This window comes from Suricata suricatta, chromosome 3, assembly GCF_006229205.1.
Source record: "Suricata suricatta isolate VVHF042 chromosome 3, meerkat_22Aug2017_6uvM2_HiC, whole genome shotgun sequence".
NCBI classification, from domain to species: domain Eukaryota; kingdom Metazoa; phylum Chordata; class Mammalia; order Carnivora; family Herpestidae; genus Suricata; species Suricata suricatta.
Window position 1 is genome coordinate 154,991,282 of NC_043702.1, and position 21,750 is coordinate 155,013,031.

A 21,750-nucleotide genomic window follows, 5' to 3' on the forward strand; every position below is an offset into this window, starting at 1 on the left:
AAGTATCAGCAAAGAAACAACTAAAAGAGCTGACAAGTTGTGCTAACTGGAGAGGAAAACTTGCTTTCACTTGAAAACTCAGAACCATTACAATTTTTACTGAGACTTGAGGCATTCTGGAAAAGAAATAACTGATAAGAATGGAGTGGGGTGAGGGAGAAGTGACAGAATCATTTTTGCAAAACATAAAGCAGAGTATAATGTTTATAATACTTACTTGCCTTATTTTAGCAAGTGAGAAAAATCTAAAACTCTTCTGGTACTGGGAGACAGAATATTGGTATTTGCTGCTTAAACAAGTAGGAAATAATACCATAATATGTAATATAATGAGACAAAGTATGTGTAACAATTATAAGCATGAAAAATAATAATCATGTTTACTTAATTTGGAAAAATGCTATTTATATGAAACTTAATGAAATACTGAAAATTCTAAATGAAGAATACATATGCAGACTCTATGAGTTTGTAATCTACCTTCCTGAATACTGTATTTATAATAGCAAAAGTAACCTGTTTTAAACATTAAATAAATACTAATTGTACTCTTACATGCTTTTATCTTTCTAAAGTAACATATTCCCATGAAACTTGGATTTGATATTCAGATTTCCCAAAAAGCATCTGAATTTTTAAGCACGCTGAGTCCTTTAAAGAAAAGTATTTTGGAAAAGCTATGTACAAAAAGAAAAGCTATGTAACTCTATAGACAAATGACAATGAGGCTGAAAATTTAAAAGATTTCAAGAACAATTTATAAGCACAATTTACTTTCTAACTCTATCACCCAGAAGCATATGCATACAATGTATGCCACATGGAAAATAGCTAACACATTTCTAAAATAACATTATATCTATAAAACATACAGATTTGATACCTATATCAATTCTTGATTTTGCTATAGAACTTTACCTGTCTAATTTTCTCAACCAGACTGTAAGCTAACTTAGGTTAGGGACTGTCTATTATGCCTCCAATGCCTGTTCCAGGGTGCCTGGTGCACGGTAAATCCTTAAAAATATACATTAACTGATTAAGGTCGTTCAATTTGCCTTAGAACTGCTGACTCACCATTATTAAACTATTTTAATTGGTTAAATAAATATGGTAAAAATATCATAGGATTACTGAGAGAATTAAACAACATTAATTTATTCATACTATACACATTTATCAAGAGCACTGAGTACCAAATAAAAAACTGGAATGCATCAGTATACACAAAAGCCAGTGTTTATTCCTGCCTTCATGAAGTTTTGCAGTCTAATAGAGGACATCAGTGAAGGAATGAAAGTTCAAAAATTATAAATGTAATTATGTATTTACCTAATTGTAATGTACATATGTATATTTTCTATAAATGTGTGTATATCTGTATGTGTATGTTCAGCTCAGTTCCCAAAATAAAGAGGAACTAATAATTATTAAACTAACTTCTTCCCATAAAGAGACATTCTCTATAAGAAAAGAAGTGGCAAACCAAATTCAGCAGCATACGGATTTCAGTAGCATATTAAGAAGATTATAAACCATGACCAAGTGGCACCAATTCCTGGAATGCAAGGATGGTTCAACATGAAAATCAACAGATACAATATACCACATTAACAGAATGAAGGGATTATCATTTCAACTGATGCAGAAAAAGCATTTGACAATTTAATACTCTTTCATGATTTAAAAATAATACCAAACCCACCTTAATAAACTAGGAGAGAAAGGAAACTTCTTCAACATAATAAAAACTAAGTATGAAAAACCCAAGCACCTAACATCATACTCAGTGGTGAAAGATTGACACCTTTCCCCTTAAGATGAGGAATAATGTGTCCACTTTTGCCACTTCTAGTCAACATAGCATCTGAAATTCTAGCCAGAGCAATTAAGATGAAGGAAGGCAAGGAAGGAAGGAGGGAGGGAAGAAGGGAGTAAAAGGCATAAAATTAGAAAGGAACTTCTCTTTTTGCAGATGACAAGATTTTTATGTAGGAAACTTAAAGATTCCACAAAAACCTGTTACAACTAATAAGTGAATTCAACAAAGTTGCAGGATACAAAACAAAAACATAAAAATCAGCTGCATGTCTATACACTAACAACAATCTGTAAAGCAAATTATGAAACAATTCCATATTTAATAGTATTAAAAAGAATAAAATGGTTTAGAAATATGAAGCAAAAGGATTAGAGTCTGAAAACTATAAAATATAAAATTTAATTTAAGAAATTAAAGCCATATATAAGTGGAAAGACTTCTACATTCATGGACTGAAGAATTAATAATGTTAAGATTTCAATGTAATCTCCAGATTCAATGCAATCCCTATCAAAAACCCAATGGTATTTTTGCAGAAAGAAAAATCCATCCTAGAATTCATATGGAATCTCAAGGGATCCTAAGCTAATCTTTAAAAAAAAAAAAATAAAGAAAGAAAGAAAAACAAAGCTGGAGGACTCACATTTCCAGATTTCAAAACTTACTCAAATCTGCAGTAATCAAAACAGTGTAGTAGGGGCATAAAGACAGGCATATAGACCAATAGAAAATACAGAGCCCAGATATAAACTCTCACATTTATGGTCAACTGATTTTTGACAAAGGTGTCAAGATGACGCAGTGGGAAGGAAAGGTTTTTTTCAACAAATGGTACTGGGAAAACTGGATACCCACCTACAAAATAACTAAGTTGGATCATTATCTTACATCATACACAAAAATTAACTCAAAATAAATCAAATGGTCTAAATTCAAGAGCTAAAACTATAAAACTCTTAGGAAAAACATAGAGCAAAAGTTTCATGAGATTAAATTTGGCCTTGGATTTGTGGCTAGGATACCAAAAAGTACAGGTAACAATGAAAGAAAAAAACAGATTAACTAATTTCACCAGAATTGGACTGCATCAGAGTGCACTATCAGTAGAGTGAGAAGACAACCCACAAAAATGGGAGAAAATATTTGCAAATCATTATCTGATAAGGGGTCAATATTCAAAATATATTTTTAAAAACCCTGTAACTCAAAACCACAAAACAAGCATTCCAATTCAAAAATGGGCAAAAACTTAGATAGACAACTCCCCAGAGAAAGTGACTATTGTCAATTAGCACGTGAAAATATGCTCAAATATCACTAATCATTCAGAAAGTGTACACGAAAACCACAATGAGATACCACGTCATACCCATTAGGACAGCTAATGTTAAATAAGCATAAAAAAAACAAATTAACAAGTATTGACAAGGATGTGGAGAAATTAGAACCCTTGTGCACGGTTGGTAGGAATGTAAAACAAGCAGTTGCTGTGGAAAACTGTAAGATGGTACCACAAAAATTAAACCTAGAATTACCATATGATACAGCAATTCTAACTCTTGGTATAGAAGCTAAAGAATTCAAAGCAGAGACTTGAACAGATATTTGTATGCTGATGTTCATAACATTATTCACAATAGCCAAAAGGTGAAAACAACCCAAGTGTCCACTGACGAATGAACAAACCACAGTTTACATGTACAATAGAATATCAATCAGCCTTAAAAATGAAATGAAATTGTGATACACGCTATAACATGAATGAATCTTAAAAATATTATGCTAAATAAATAAGCTACACAAAAAAAGACAAATACTGTATGACTACAACTACATGAAGTACCTGGAAGAGTCAAGTTAGAAATAGGGAGGTAGAATAGTGGCTATAGGAGCTGGGGAGAGAGCAACAGGAAATTGTTTAATGTGTACAGAGTTTCAGCTGGGGATGACGGAAATGTTCTGGAGATGTATCTCCCAGAGTGGTGATGGCTGCATAACATTATCGATATACTTAATGCCACTGAACTGTGTACCCTTAAAACACTTTTATATATATGTACATAAATGTAAATACATATCATACACATAGATATATCAATAAAAGTCTTGAAAAAGCATAAACGATGCTTTAAAAACAAAAACAGTCCAATTACAAATGACAGCAGACTTTTCAAGGGATGTCTACCCAAAGAACACCCAATTTTCCCCTTTTCAGAGCCGGACTATACCCACAATAGATAAACTCATGAACTAAGCTAACCCAATCAAATCTTCTCTTCTTTGGAATTATGACACCCATACTGAGATATGCCCAGCAATGTGAGCTACAGTTATCTGTAGCCAGGCTGGCTTAAAGGAAGACTATGTATACAAAGGACCAGAGAGCTGGTGTTCAAACGCAGAAAAAGTGACAAGTAATCATATGGCACCAGACAGAAACAGAAAAGCTTCCTTGATTCCTGACAGTTTTCCAATTTCTCACTGTGTTCTCTAAGAAAGGCCAATTTATATTTCTCAGTCTTGGGTTCTAAAGAATATTCCTACACCATTATCATGTATTTCCTTTTCTTCCTAAAGCAGACTTGAACAAGTTTCTGCTATGTGAAATCAAAAGATCATAAATATTTTAATCTCAATAAAGAAAAAAGAAAAATTCTATCCCTATCCAAATCCACTCATCCAGAACTAAAACTCTGACCTGGGAATAAATATTCATCTTCTTTATAGTCACAGACAAAACTGAAATACAAGTGCTAATGAATAACATAAGAAGATATTCATTGCTTAAAAAACTAAATACCAGTTTTTCCATTCATTATTTTCTAGAATGCTTTCAGAGGATAATGGTGAAGGTTAATTTTATGTATCAACTGGGCAATGGAGTGCCCAAATAATCTAGTTAAAACATCATTCTGGATGTGTCTGCAAGAATATTTCTGGATAAGATTAACAATGGAATCAGTAAACTGAATAAAGCAGATTGTTCTCCACAAGGTGGGACCTCATTTAATCCACAGAAGAAATGAACAGAACACAAGGGCTGAGTAAAAAAAGAATTCACTCTCTGCGTGGCAGTTGTACTCTCTTGTCTTAGGACTCAACCTCAGACTTGAGGTGTACCATTGACTCTCTTGGGTCTCCAGCTTGCTGACTGCAAATCCTGGGCCTTTTCAGTTTCCATAACCACATGTGCCAATTTCTTCTCATCTATCCATCCACCCATCTACCCAATCAATCCAATCCAATGGATTGTTTCTCTGGAGAATCCAGACTAATTAATACAAATACAGTAATTGAAATTGGGATCAAAGGAGAATGAGCCAAAATGCAAAATCTTTAAAGGGGTATTCTTGCATAATGGGGAAATGTCAAAAAAAATTTTTTTCCATTTATTTATCTACAGATTAAAAAATTATCCACAAAATGTGGATGAAATGTTTAATTCTAAAACTGCAATTAGAAACAAACTGAAGTATGGGAATTGATCTCCTTTAATACCAAATTCTATAATGGCCACATACCTTTCTGGCACAAATGAGCAATTCTTTCATATGTGTCATATATATAATGCACAACATCATCATTTAAAACTGGCAGGAGGGGCACCTGAGTGGCTCAGCTGGTTAAGCGTCTGACTTTGGCTCAGGTCGTGATCTCACGGTTTGTGGGTTCGAGCCCCGCATCAGGCTCTGTGCTGATCTCTAGCTCAGAGCCTGGAGCCTGCTTCACATTCTGTGTCTCCCTGTCTCTCTGCCCCTCCCCTGCTCACTCTCTGTCTCTCTCTCTCTCAAAATAAAGACATTTAAAATAAATAAATAAATAAATAAATAAAACTAGCAGGATTGTTTTTATAGTGGCAGAGAAACATGGGTAAGGGGGAATCATTTGTGTAATTTAATGGGTCCATAGACTAAAAAATGATAATAATCAGAGGCAGTGTAAATCAGTGCAAAAAGACTTAACTTAGGGGGTCCTGGGTGGCTCAGTAGGTTAAGCAGCCAACTTCGGCTCAGATCATGATCTCACGGTTTGTGGGTTTAAGCCCCACGTCAGGCTCTGTGCTGACAGCTCGGAGCCTGGAGCGTGCTTCAGATTCTGTGACTCCCTCTCTCTCTGCCCCTCTCCCATTCATGTTCTGTTTCTCTCTGTCTCAATAAGTAAACATCAAAAACAAATGTAAACACACACACACACACACATACACACAAAAACTTGACTTAGAAGCCTTATACCCCAGCGTCCCATGGGTGGTTCAATCAGTTAAGCATCCGACTTCGGCTCAGGTCATGATCTCGTGGTCTGTGAGTTCTACTCCTGTGTGGGGCTCTGTCTCTGTCTCTCTCTCTCTCTGCCCACCCCTTCGCTCATGCTCTCTCTCTCTCCCTCAAAAATAAATAAACGTTAAAAAAAAAAAAAGGTCTTATATCCCAGGTTCTAGTTCTGGCTATGACATATTAAAGAGGGGAGCTCTGAGAAATCACAACCTTAGGGTCTTAACTTGCCTCTAAAATGAGGAAACTAGATTTTTAATGATTAAAAAAGTCTAATTCTGCTCTAAAATTCTATCATTCTAATATAAGTAATACCCTGTCACTAGGAACAATGCCACTGTAGTACAACCTCAAACGTCCAGTTAAATAAGTTTAGAGACATAATTCGACATGGGTTTCTTCAAAGATGGTACAGCCATATACATGTGCTCTTCTTTTGTTCCATGTGAATAAAAACATAATATTCTCCTGCCCAGCTCCCTCTATCAAAGAGTACATGTTTGGAATTAGCTAAACTTGGTCTTTTGATAATCACATAATTATAGCTACTGGCAACAGAGGTAGAAAGGAAAATAACAATTATTTTAAGCTTTAAAAGAAAACATTCAATGTTTTACCATTTAATATAATTCAATAAACTGACTAAAGAAGCCAAAATAAAACACAGACATGTATATATTTAACTATTTGACCTCCACACTCCCAACACACACACACACACACACACACACACACACACACACACACATACAGTCAAGTGAAATGTTCTGCAACATTGTAAATCCCAGAGATTTTAATAAATATAAAATCTCTGAAAAATTACAGAGAAAATATAAAAAAATTCAAAGTCAACCATGAGAATATGGAAAAGAAAGACTCAGTATGTTAGTAATCAGGAAGATGGTAAAAAGTGGATGGCACAACACAAATATAAAAATTTTCATTTTTAAAATTTTGCTTCACTAAAACCCAGCAACGGTATGATTTGTGAGACATCATGTTATTTATTGAAGGGAATAAAAATACCAGAAAAGAAATTAAGAAGATAAAAATGTAATGCAAACCAACAACTGAGAAGATCAAAAGTATCAAAAGAGTGAAACTGAGTGATGCCATAATAATTACATGAAACAATTTGAAACTGAAGGGAAAAAACTTAAATAACTACATAACATTTTCTTCCAGTTATTTTGCTCTCTGTATAATAATCTATGTATCCATTAGGTCTACCAATTCCTTCAATAAAAGGAACCTAATGACCTAAAGAACCTAATCCCTCTGTAGCATGCATATAAAAAATCCCAAAGTTATCTGTTGAATATAAGTGAATCCCTTATGTATCTTCTAAGAAGTTGAGGAAGGGGAAGAAAATCAAACCCTAAAGTTAAACATTACCCCCTCCTCATCCTATAACCTTTGCCTGCCTCTTTTCTGCTTTGCAAAGTTTCTTTACACTAAAGCTCCTATTTCCAATCAGATCATAGACAATCATTCTGAAGAGAGCTCCATGAATTTGGAATCAAATAATTTATGCTCCTGTGCTTCTCAAAAAAACCCTTTGGAGAAAACATTCTATTTACTTACTTCTGATCTTTTGCTTTCTTTCTTTATCTATTTGAAGCCATAAATAAAAAGTATTTTCTGATACTAATAATTCATATTTGAATAATCATGCTTCTTTGTCAAGTTTTAAATAGAGTTTTAAGTTTCAACATACTACATCTACCTGAACCTACAAATTATTTGTTATACTTTGTAATGAATTAATAGTGTTTAAAATTTTAACTACTACCAATGTATTCGGTTATAGGGAGTAAGGTACTTGAAATAACTTATTCAAAGATGATGGCCTAGTGGGCTTCACACCCCTATCAGACTCAATATATCCCCTTTATGAAAAATATTGCACACTGAACCCTCTAACAATCTGAAATGAAATGTGCAATATAAGAAACCTATGTATGTAATTTTTTTAATGAAAATCAATATCCTAACAAATACCAAACTGAAATTTTATAAGAAATTTATGATGAGCACAAGTAGTTCAATGTGAATCTCAGAAATTATTCCAGAAGACATAATGAAGTAATCAAATGCTAGTACCCATTCATAAAATCATAGTGAATGTAACAATTACAAATGTCCACAGACTGGTATACTCTACTGGTAAGTCAAGTACTATAAGCATCTCTGCCACAGGCAGCAGGATTTTTCAAAATGGTGAACTACTGGCCAAGTTCAGACCAAAGTTGAATACAATCTTCTTCAATATACATTGTAGTTATATACTTAGGAAAATTCAGTGCATGTTAAAACTTTACAAAATATACTTTGTATTTCAATTATGTTCTAGGTTCATTTAAAATTGTACCACCCACTACAGACCTCCTTCCCTGGTCTCACTCACTAAATGCCCTTCAATTATTTTGTCAACCAAAAATACTTCTATAACACCTCCCAGGAAGTAGTATTTCCCCCACTGAGAACCAAAGCACTAAACAAGAGTATCCCTTGTGTGCAAAATAACAATCTAGTTGATTTATGATTAACTGAAGTAGCTACAGTATTAAGAAACTGAAAAATACACAAGCATTAACAAACTACTAACTGATTTTCATGCTTATCTTTTCCTTTAGGATCATTAATAGCTTGTATGAATTAAAACTATAAAGGGTGTTGATAATTAGTTCTAAAAGAGACCCTTAAATTTGGCTCTGCCTTCAAGTTAAAAGAAATTCTTAAGCAATATGAGTATTTGCTGCACAAGTGAGTAAAAACTGAAGAAAAATAAGGCAGGCAAACAGTGACACTTGTGGTCATTCTGAGATTGCTAATTTACAATCAGGCTAATTCCTCCTTTGTAGGTTCAAAGAAAAGTAAAACTGGTTCATAAATCATCTATTGACTTCAAAGGTAAATTATAAACTATGAATGAACACAGCAATTTTTCTTCAAAAAGAGAAAACTACTTACTAATAAAAAACAGCCAAAAATATGCCTATATCTTATATATGTGTGTGTGTGTGTGTGTGTGTGTGTGTATGTGTGTGTGTATATATATATATATATATATATGAAAAATAGTTCATCTGATTTTAAGTCAAAATATATAAGCCTCAAAGCAAACATTACTAGGCAGAATTGTTAACTGATCTCAATTAAAACTAAAACTGGTCTCTAAATAACTATGTTAACTGGCATTTTTCAGAGCACTATGGTGGAAATTACACAAGATCCAAAACATTAAGATTTTCCTCCAGCATTGAAAAAAACAACTAGTTCTTCAGGTAAGCACTGGCTGAAAAGAAAAACTGGTTTGCATTTATGGGCCACTTCCTCATGCTAACGCACAAACGGGAATGACCAAGGTAGGAAAAACCAGATTCCTGTCTCCTATTCTCAAAGTATTCAAGGATATTTGCTCATTCTCAGTGAATCACCTGCTGTGGTTGAAGTGTTATCCCTCACTCCCTTCTCTTCTTCATTCTTTTTTTTTTTAAGTTTATTTGTTTATTTTGAGAGAGAGTGCAAGTAGGGCAAGAGCAGAGAGACAGGAGACAGAGAATCCCAAGCAGGCTCTGTGTTGTCAGAGCAGAGCCCAAAGCAGGGCTTGAACTTACAAAATCATGAGATCATGACCTGAGCCGAAACCAAGAGTTGGACGCTTACCAATTGAGCCACCTGGGCGCCCCTCTCTCTCATTCTTTTTACCAAGGACATTTAGTTGAATTTATACAGACAGTATAATTCCATGAAATGACTTATCTTTACTCTTAGTGAGCAAATCTATACCTGATTTATCATGTAATAACTCAAAAACTACTAAACCACATGAATAAAGTAACAATTACTTCTGTACTCAACAGAAATGAAGAGTTAGGAAAGAGGCACCGCAAATCCTGTCTTTAAATTCTGCCTCCTGGAAAACTACTGTAGACATGCTCAAGAAAATCCTGAAAAAAAATACCTGAACAGTTCTGGCCCAAACACCCAGAGTAATAACAGCCTACTTTTCCCATCAGGGATGTGTTATAAGATTAAAAAGTAGACCCATGCAAGTAAAAATTACAAGGCATTTATAACTATAAAACTTAACAAAATAGCTGCCAGTTTGCTGAGACTGACAAAGAAACCTGTCACATTTACTGAGAAAGTTTAACCATAGAATTCAGATGTTAAAAGAAACTAGACTAAAGGAAGAACTTCTACAAGCTTGCCTGTCATAAGATTTTTACAGTTTCTCTTGGCTGGAAACATGCAGGTTGCTAGAAAAAGTCACTAAAGCAACTCTTATCTCATGTCTGCTGTTTCTCTGTACTTTATGTAAAGTTCTTAGCTAGCTTAATTTAAACTTAACCAACTGATGGCAATTGTACCTAAAATTCAAAGTACATTCTGATTAAGTAGACAGACACCTTTTTATTCATTTCTAGGAGTCTCTTTTACTATATTAACTTTTGTCCCATAGCAAGCAGGGGAATTCTATCTAGTACTGGGAGAACCATTAACCAGTAGGTTATCTATGAAGTTCTCTTAATAATCAAGGTCTATAATAAATCCAAGGGACACCAAAAAAGAGCCAAATAGAAAGAATTAGCAAAAATAATTGTTGTATCCTTTCTAGAGAAAGGATAGGGAATATGTCTAAACCTCTTTGTCTCACTAACATTTAATAAACTGTGCCTAACTACAAATACTGGCACAAAGTAGTTGATCAATATGTATTTGATAAGTGAAAATATAAACAAACATCCATTTACAATTCTATGAATGCTGTGCAGTCCTATAAGAAACTCCCCACAATTTCTCCAGTGTTACACAGTATAATGGTTAAGAACAGTACATAAAAACTTAGATAATCTTGCTGTAATTCCCAGCTGGACTTTCATCACTAATTAGCTGATATCTGGGATAATTATTTACAACTCTAAGCACTGGCTCCTCATCTTTAAAATGGGTATTCTGATACTAAAACTATTATGAGGGAAAAAAAACTTTTACCTAACAACTTAGATAGGCTTAGCATGTGATCTGATTTTGGGTAAATAATAGTCACTGGTGCTAGCTGCATAGTCAAATCCTACATAAGGAAATTCTGATAAATACAATACTGATCTCCTAAATTCCACTTCCACATTTATAAAATATATTTTAAGTAGGCACTTAAGCATTATTCTGTTACCTACATTTAATTTAAAAAAAAAAGTTGTGAGCATGTAGTACGAGTGGACACAGGAACTAAAATAAAAAGCTGGCATTCAATCTTCTCCTTCATATTTAACTAGGAAAAGCCAAAGCTCTAGGCCTTAGGTTTCCCATTTATAAAACTCTTTAATATTCCTTCCAACATTTCGGGGAAAGCTGCAAACACTTTAGAAAGTCATAGGATTCCTACAAGTACCAAACTAAAAAATAGGACAAAAAAAAATTTTGCATAGTAGAGAAAAGGTAACAGACTTAACTGGGGAAGACAGGGGAGATAAAGCATATTTCTGACTAAAAATTTATAGCTAAGGTTCTAAAACTATAAATTTTTAGAAGTTAAAGTCCCTGAAGTCTCATAGTAGAAACTGATAATTCAGGCTATTTAAAAAGAGAGAGAGAGAGAAAGAAGAGAAAGAAGAGAAGAGAAGAGAAGAGAAGAGAAGAGAAGAGAAGAGAAGAGAAGAGAAGAGAGAAGAAAAGAGAAGAGAAGAGAGAGACCATGCCCTAGTATTTTGCAGGAAAAAAGCAAGGTACCCAGGAGACTAATCATACAAAAAAATATTTCAGAAAAAGTATCTAGTGCTTACTGAAAAATCTGTTTGGAGGTAAGTTAGTAAACACTCTTGAAATATTAGGACAAGTAAATATGATTAATTAAACCTTATTATCCACCAAAATCCTGCACAAGTGTGCTGTATCCACTATCTCATCTTGTTGAATTCTATCACACGTGTAATTTTAAAGAAAATAAATATTAAAGTTAAATGCTGACATTAAAAAGTAATTAAAAATAAAGTTTTGCTGCCTTCAAGAACACTGGAAACCACATAACAGCAAAAAGGAAGTGGGTTGTATCATATCATGTGTCATGAAGCAATCCACTCCAGCTGATTTATAAACTTCAGAAAACTGAGCGTGGGAGGTATCACATCTAAGTTATAAAAAATAATCTAAGTCTCATCTAGATATTAGTAAAATTGGAATAATTTGAGAAAATAAACTTCAAAGGAAGGAGTGCACTGAAAGGGTTAAATTGCACAAAGTTACATTATTTATAAAACCTTATATTGCTATGTCCTATAAAATCATGTAAGAAACATGAAAACCAACATCTAACACTGAAAACATTTAGAAAGCCTGTGCTGAAGAATAAAGTTTAAAAAAGAAAAAAAAGGAAAAAATAAATTATAACCATTTCATAATCATCCCATTTTCATATTATGCACTCACCACTATACTTACACTGAATATATATAATTTATCACACAGAAGCAAAATCTCTAAGCTTCTCCCTACCTTAGGATTTTAGTCAAAATGAATGCAAACAATCACGTGGGATTCAGCCAAGCAGTGACGTTAAATTCTGCTCTGTCAGAGAGAGCATCTGTCAAGCCCACATTTAAACTGCTGCCTGCCTGTGCAGCAGCTGAGGAACTGTAGATTTCATATTATAGACTAAAACCCCAGTAAAACTGCTCAAAATCCTTCCTGCAGCTGCCAGGCAACAACGAAAGAGAGTTAAATCCTATTCTATACCAATACAATCGAAGCACTACATTCTAGCTCCGGCTGCTTTACATTGCAGCTCAGTGTTATTACTAGAAATATGGATACAGAGAAGAGAATACAGCACTGCATTGTCCGGCCAGGAAAACAGCAGATGTAAAAGGCTTCAATGCATCAACTGTCGCCAAGAGTCAACAGTGCTCCGAATACAGCGGACAACTACAGCTCTTTTGTTTAAAGAAAGAGAAAGAAAATGAAAGAAAGGAAAAATCTCAGAAGACTGGGACCCATATGAACAAGGAGGGTAACTCGAAGACAAGCAGACAGATGGACACTTTGGATACTGTGAAAAGCAATCGCAGGAGGCAGACTATTGGGGGATGTGCGCATGTTCGATAGCATCTTTTTTGCTGAAGTGATGGCGTGCCAAAAGTATTTTCAGTGGGCATAATCCTCTCCACATAAATGGCCTGACCAAGGAAGGTATGTCGATATCTTGTGTGTAATATTCATTTAAATGTCTGCTACCTTTTCATAGCCCTAGAGGCACTAATATCTGATAAACAAGTTCATCCTGTTCACCGTCCTTGAAAACTATGAAAGGGTTTCTAGATATATGATTTTAAAATCTGTCATTGTTAAAACTGTCATTGCTATATTCAAATAAATATGTAGCTGGGAGTAATTACATATTATGGATGTATAAAAGAGAGAAAAGGCAAATAGTAACAAGATGTGCTTAAAGGATTCTCTGAGATATTAAACTTAAAAAGAAAAAAAACTAGCCCTCTAAAGAAAACATAGCAAGCCTCTACAAAATTAGGTCAAAATGAATTCCCATGTAGTAAAATAAAGTGATCTCTTAAAAATGGCTATCAAAGAGACAATGCAGTAAAATCACATTAAATAGTATCAAAGATGATCTGAATATTAAGAGCTTTTATAAAGTCTTTTTAAAACAAATTAATATATAATAGATTTACTAACAAAATCTTCCAAGATCCATCTACCTAAATAAAGGTAACAAACACAATCTAGAAGAGTATCAGCAAATATTACTATTGAGCTATACAAACATTAAAAGGGAAGCATTTGCACAGGATCACATAAGGCAGTGTGAGTTTTATGCACAACACACCACCACAGTAGATTTGCATGTTATTACAGTGTCTATGAATACAACTTTAAACAAAGAAATATCAATAGTTGCTAAAAATTCTCCCACTTGAAACAGTGAGCTTTCGTTTTAAGTAACCCATTCTAAATGATCAAATATAAGATTGTTCTTGGTGATAATTTTTAAATGAAATTCAAAACACAGTGTGAAAATAATCTGATATAAAAATATTCATGAACACCAATATAAGGACAAAAAATTAAATATAAATGTAGTTACTGTGCTTCTAGGCTGTGTTAATATGTGCTAATGAACTTCCATCATGTTATGTATGTGCAGGGCAGAAATAAATCTAATAAACTATTTAAACAACAATCACAGAAGAGCAACTCATGGCTCAGAAATTCAAATGTATTTCATGTAATTTTTACAGTCAACTAGAGATCCGAACTCACTAACCCATTATTTAATAATGACAAAAGGCAAACATTTTAAAGAGATACATAAGCATTCTGTTCTAAAATTAAGATTAAAGTTTATCAATCATTATTATTACATCTTAACATCAACTCTGTCATAGTATGAATTTTTATTCCACTCTAGAATAAAATCAGGTGGTATTAAATAAAAATATACATAGTTGTAAAAATCTCAAGTCTCTTAGTGCTTTTTCTTAATGTGTTAACAACACTAACTAAACACTTTTATAAGCTAGATCTTAACACAAAAGTATAGAATTTCTTTTAATTCAAGCGCCACTAAAATCTAGGAATGTTCCAAAAGACTAGATATCACACTTTTAAAAGCCAAACGATAAAAAGAATGCGTGTGTGTGTGTGTGTGTGTGTGTGTGTGTGTGAGAGAGAGAGAGAGAGAGAGAGAGAGAGAGAGAGAGAGAGAGACAGAGAGAGAGAAACAGAGCGCGCGCACACGCAAGCATGTGAGAAGGAACTTAACAGTTCACAGCAACATTCTCTCCGTGAACTTCAATTCATAAGATACAAATATACATTAATAACTTGAAAAAAATTATCATAAAAACCCTAAGAGCTGAATCAAAGGAATTTCTATGCTGAAAATGTAGAAGTGACAAACTATTTAGACTGACAAAAATATTTTAACTTTCTTTTCATGTGCCCACTTCTTAAGAATTAAAATATAACAGGCAGTAACTAGCGAATAATTTTAACATTTAATAAAAAGGTAGAATAGTTCATCTTACTTTCTTTTAAATAGAGAAATTATGATGAATGCCTGAGAAACTTTTAATAAAAAAATTTTTACAGCTAGACACATGCACTGTGTTTATCAATGGGAGATTACTAAATGAGTAATATGGATTTTAAGCCTGGGAAGCTTAATATTTACAAATATTAAGTCATGAATTAACTTACGATGCATTTCCATCATCTATTGCTAAAAAATCCTATAGGACCATAAACTATGTATTTAATGCTAGATTACACTATGTAATAATATGCTATGTTCTGTAACATGGAAACACTTTAGAGATATTACTTCAGGTATATTGCATTCATAAAAATATCAGTTTATTACTATGATATTTATCTTCATTTCTTCAGTCATTTATTCAAAAATCTGACCTTATATTTATTGCTTCTTAAACCATCAAATTTACACTTTTAAAAGATGTAAATGACTTCAACCAGATATCAAGCATGTATCAACAAAAAGTTGACATATTTACTCAGCTTTGGAATGTTTAAAATAGATTACCAAATAAACTTAAAAAGCAACCTTTATTTCTTTTAAATGCATACAAATAACCCTTATGTCTACTGGCTTCTTTACGGAGAGGAGGAAGTATCGTTGCTATTTATCAAATATTTCATTTAAAAATAAAAGATCAGAAATAGTTTCCTGGTCTAAACAGAATGGCCAACTATTAACAAGTCGAGGAAGGGAAAAAATGATTTTCTAAATCAGAACACTCAGTTTATTTTCAGTTTAGCTCACAGCAGCTATGTTTTGCTGGTACAGTGAACAGCCTTGGTCTTTATTATAGCAATGTGAAATTAAAATTAATGTAAATAAACTCTAATAAACAGCAAAACTAGAATCTGTGCTTTCTAAAACCTCAAACAAAAAAAAATCATTGTATCTCACAGGATGATTTTTTTTTTTACATTTGAAAACCATAACTTCTAAACGTACTCATAATTTCAGACACTAAAAATTATCAAAAGCTGGCGCCTTTACCATTATACTTTGGAAATTTGTTCAAATTCCCACCTACTTGCTCCTCCTAGTGGCTTTTCCTAGAATAGTACTTTCATTCACATACTGATTGAAAGTGTTATAGACATTATTTTCAAAGTACTTTATACTACCTAGTATGTGAGTTTTACTTTAATTATTCAACTATATGAAGGCTTCCATTTTAATACCATTATTTCCCGAAAATAATTAAGTGTAATGCCAAAGTTAAACAAATATGGCATTAAGCATGAATCTCTTAAAATCACAGGCTAAACAAACAAATAGGTATGCACAGAATTTTAAATAAACAAATGCTCCTACATTAAAATTTTAAATTGGCTAGTTTCTTTTGCTTAAAGAATTTTCACAATAAAAAGTTTAAAAACTTAAAATTAATTATTACTCCCCTTCTCAACAAGTTTTTTTCTCTTTAAAAACAGATTTCAAGCTACAGCCTCTACTCACCTCTACTCCCCACGCCTTGATCTAGAAAAACTAAGAACTGAAAACCAAGAAAAATCTGTGCTATAAACTGAAAAACCTTCCTAAAAGGTAACACCAGCAGTTTTTAATATGGAAAATCGTGAGCCTCCCTTACTGACATCTCAATCTTTTTTTAAAAGCTAGGGTTTTAATAAGTGTCATGCCAACAGAAGTCCTAAAAATGTAATAAACTGTCTACACACAAATGTAGAACACAGTAAAACTCAAGAATCTTTTAAAATGCATTTTGTAAAATTTAAAATTTTAAACAGCTGGATATGATGATAGTACCTAGTGGCTATATTTTTTAAGAAATCTGAAAGGACTGTTCAAAGTAGTTCTTTGTTTAATTCTAACATGGTGACTCAATTGAGATATGTGATAGTAGTGTTCTGCCAAGGCCAAACATAATCAAAGATAATTAGTTACTATATTTTAAAAATCAGTCTTAAGTCTAAGTAAGGATCATGATCTCCTGAACACCTCATCTTTGAAGTGGAAGTTAAAATTAGAGTATTCAAAAATGTTCATCATTTATTACTGTCTTAAAACCCTGTACTGAAGTTACTGGACCCTGAAAATTAATTTTGACAGGTGCATCTTCTCATTGACTTTCTCAACACAGTAGGGGCCAATGGAAACATGCCAAGCAGTGTACTGTGACTAACAGAACTCTGCCATAATCAACCTTGCACCGTCTGTCCCACAACTGATACATGACCGTTTTACAAAAAAGGCCGCTGACTGTGCGCCATACCACCAATGGTATGTCAAATCAATTTTAATTAATGCCAATAAATTTTCCATCTGCTCTCAGGCCTTCTTACATGGCCTCTCTCAGGAATCTAGTAACATTCTTTTCTTCCACATGCATACAACTTTTAAATCTTTAACTCAGGTCAAAAGCACAAATGACCAGAGCTTCTCAGACAATGAAATAAGTGGGAGAAAATTAATCCATCACTTCTCTCTTTAAAGTGCTCATCCTGTTCTCAGTGATGTTATGTTATCAAGGATAAACAGATTATAAACCTCATTCTTGGGTGATCATATTTGCACAACTTAAAAATTCCTATCTGCCCTAATATTATTAACATCTGAAGTCTCTTTTCAGGCAGTTCTTTAATATTCTGCATTTTGTAAATTTTTCATGCTTCATCTTTATAGAATGACTGCATGGGAGACAACGTGACCGAGTTTAAAAAAATGATTACCAAAGAAAAGTATTGATTCAGGAGAAGGAGACAACATTTTCAGGCTCCAGTATCTCCTATCGCATTACTGGATATTTACAACATGCTTCAGTGGAGGAGAAGACACTGCTGCTTTGCAAAGATGAGCTGGAATGCCAAGAGATCTCTGTTTCGTACCCATCTTATTGGTGTACTTTCTCTAGTGTTTCTTTTTGCTATGTTTTTGTTTTTCAGTCATCATGACTGGCTGCCAGGTAGAGCTGGATTTAAAGAAAACCCTGTGACATATACTTTCCGAGGATTTCGTTCTACAAAAAGCGAGACAAACCACAGCTCTCTCCGGAACATTTGGAAGGAAACAGTGCCTCAAACTCTGAGGCCTCAAACAGCAACTAACTCCAATAACACAGACCTGTCACCACAAGGAGTTACAGGGCTAGAGAACACACTTAGTGCCAATGGAAGTATTTACAATGAAAAAGGTATTGGACATCCAAATTCATATCATTTCAAATATATTATTAATGAACCTGGAAAATGCCAAGAGAAAAGCCCTTTTTTAATACTGCTAATAGCTGCAGAACCTGGACAAATAGAAGCTAGAAGAGCTATTCGGCAAACCTGGGGCAATGAAAGTCTAGCACCTGGAATCCAAATCACAAGAATTTTTTTGTTGGGCGTAAGTATGAAGTTAAATGGATACCTTCAACGTGCAATACTGGAAGAAAGCAGACAGTATCATGATATAATTCAACAGGAATATTTAGATACATACTACAATTTGACAATTAAAACACTAATGGGCATGAACTGGGTTGCAACATACTGTCCACATATCCCGTATGTTATGAAAACTGACAGTGACATGTTTGTCAACACTGAATATTTAATACATAAGTTGCTGAAGCCAGACCTGCCTCCCAGACATAACTATTTCACTGGTTACTTAATGAGAGGATATGCACCCAATCGAAACAAAGATAGCAAGTGGTACATGCCATCAGACCTCTACCCAAGTGAACGCTACCCTGTCTTTTGTTCTGGGACTGGCTATGTTTTTTCTGGAGATCTGGCAGAGAAGATATTTAAAGTTTCTTTAAGTATCCGTCATTTGCACTTAGAAGATGTATATGTAGGGATCTGTCTTGCCAAGTTGAGAATTGATCCTGTGCCCCCTCCCAATGAGTTTGTGTTCAATCACTGGCGAGTTTCTTATTCAAGCTGTAAATACAGCCACCTAATTACCTCTCATCAGTTCCAGCCTAGTGAACTGATAAAATACTGGAACCATTTACAACAAAATAAGCACAACGCTTGTGCCAATGCAGCAAAAGAAAAGGCAGGCAGGTATCGCCACCGTAAATTACACTAGAAAAGACAATGGTTTTATTCGAATGTGCAATCTGTAAAATATTGCTAAAAGCATGTATAGTTAAAACTGATAACATCCATAGGACAAGTTTTAGTTAAAACTCATCACATAAATAAATTCAAAAAATATTTTTTTAATTTCTGAAGGCAATTCTTAAAAATAACATTATGTAACAAAAAGGTATCCCAAAAGAATTTATTTAAAAAAGGAGCTGTATAGGGGGATTCTGTGTATTAACATGCAATAAAAAGCATGCATACATCAATGGTTCAAGGCTTATGTTAGGGGCCAATAAGATGTATTTGCATATATTTTCCACATAAATTTTAATTTACAAAGTGGAAACAGTCAAAAGACCCTTCATTTTAGATTCAGTTTTTCATTTTAACATACAATTAAATGTAAATAAAACATTATTGTCAATCTTAAGGAAAATTTGTAATTGTGCAAAGGACAAATTTTCTAACCTGACTATTCTAGGGTTCTAAAACTATATTCCGTGCAATAAGATTTAGTTGAATTACTCCATAAACATATTTATAAAGTTCAAATGTTTCATCAATGCAATTCTCATCTAAGTATTTACCTTTTAATAACAATTGGGATACTAATTTTCTTTTATTAATACATATATTGGGGAAAATTATTTTGACATGTGATAAAATGTGAAAAATCAATGTGTCTCAGGCTCAAGTTTTTATAAGAAAAAAAGTAAATGTTTTAAAATAGAAGTTTGTTTCCTTGTTGGTGTTAAGGGCCAAGCTAGTATATTTCAATGAGTTATTCTATCAGATCAGTTACTGCACTCTTCAGAAGTACTACCACTTAACTTCAAGGATATATGTAAAAATATGCCATGTTCCTCCAACTGAAGCAAAAGTAATTACCTAACAGTCATGAAGAGAATGTACTGTTGAAAAAAGATACACGATAAAGAGTGCAGCCGCAGTTTCATTCAGTACATTTTTAAGATGCATGTCTGCCAAACTGAAACACATGGGAAGGTTCTTTCCTGGCAGCAGGTGCACACATGCCAATACTTAATCATTTTACGGCACCTACTTCTTTCTCTGAGTGCCAAGTTTACAAACCTGCAGTTTTTAATTTGGTAGATGACAACTAGTCCGTGTCACCAATTTAAAATCTTTTTGGGGATGGATGGGGGAAAACTACAAATGTTTGATGAACACTTGATTCTAGGATGACAATGTATACAACGCACTTTTACCAAGTTTTTAATAAAAAAAGTAAACAAAAATATCTTTACTGAGTGTTACAGTACAAATATTTTCACAATACTTTTGTTTGGCTCCATTACAAAGTTTAAAAATCAAGAAATAGTAATCCACTAAGTTTTAAAGTGTTTTTAATTCATAAAAGTATGTAAAACCTAATGATCTTAATCTAATGAAGATGTTTCTTATTCTAACTGTAATGACAATCATTTTTATCCTTGATTCTATTCTGAAAATATACTCTACCAAAAGAGAACTGTAGTAATCGTTAAAGTTCAGAGTCTCAGAAACTGTTCAGTACTTATTATTTAATATGTTGTGTTCTATTTATACTGAATTTGTCTCCCATTTTCACATCAGTAATCTAAGTATTGTATTCTACACAGAGTAATTTTGAAAGCCAAGTTTTTAACACTCTCGCTCTTGGTTAAGTCCATTTTTTGCTTAATTTATCCTATGTGATTATAAAAACACTAGAGTTACTAAATGCCAAAACTCACTAAAAAGTCACACATAAAAGGATAATACTAAATTAGGTAAGTTTCAGGAAAGACAAAAGTAATTCTTCCTTCAATGTAGAGTAATTCTCTTATTTACACTTCAGAAGACTTTTTAAAAGGGTGTATGTGTATACATGAATGCATCCACAATTTGGTACCCAGAAACAGAATCCAAGCACTATCTGCCTAAATTAGGATTACAGTGCAGGATCTTTAAAAGATAGTATTTTCCTTCTGGAAAAATTCAATTTTAAATTGATTTATGAAAAACAGAATTCTTAAATAGACAACTAAATTCCTATCTTAGACATCAATTTAAAAAATTTCACTCTCCCTGAGAGTTCTTAAGAACTGACAGTAATCTGATGACATGGAATTCTCAAAGAAAACTGGATCAAATAATAAAGTTTCCTTATAGTGCTGAAAGTCTGTATTTTAAAATAAATATTCTATTAATTTATTCTTGACCTTCCATTCTAAATATGCAAGAGTAATTCCACAGAAAATATGAATTTTTATATTATAATATCTCAACATCTCACCAAGTAGTAGCTGTGCCTTATTCATGCCCAGAACTATGTGATTATGATTTCACATGAAAATATAATTTTAAATTATATTTGCACTATATTTGGTCAAAGAAAAAATTCAGGAACTACTATGTAATCTTTATGCTCTAAGTGTTAATAAATATTTTAGAAGACATAAATATCAAAACTTTCGATAGTTACACTAGTTCATTCTGATCAGGTTTATAGGTAGTGAAAGTCTAATTCAAGTAAATAATTTAAATTTCTCACCTTTTAGGATACAGCAGAATCACATA

General features: G+C 33.2%; 2 protein-coding genes across 3 annotated transcripts in view; one reads left to right on the top strand and one right to left on the bottom strand.

The window, feature by feature from the left end:
- The window catches only part of CDC73 (cell division cycle 73), a 120,887-nt gene that overhangs the window by 37,662 nt on the left and 61,475 nt on the right, over nucleotides 1–21,750 (bottom strand). The gene's annotated exons all lie outside the window — the stretch shown is intronic.
- B3GALT2 (beta-1,3-galactosyltransferase 2) lies at nucleotides 12,729–20,449 on the top strand. 2 transcript variants are annotated; one of them, XM_029935627.1, is made up of 3 exons: nucleotides 12,729–13,287; nucleotides 16,582–16,693; nucleotides 17,792–20,449. In XM_029935627.1, exon 3 carries the CDS (start codon nucleotides 17,921–17,923, stop codon nucleotides 19,187–19,189), a length of 1,269 nt encoding a protein of 422 aa, XP_029791487.1. In that variant the 5' UTR covers nucleotides 12,729–13,287; nucleotides 16,582–16,693; nucleotides 17,792–17,920; the 3' UTR covers nucleotides 19,190–20,449. The 2 variants fall into 2 exon arrangements, with proteins under 2 accessions (XP_029791487.1, XP_029791485.1); XM_029935625.1 differs by lacking the exon at nucleotides 16,582–16,693.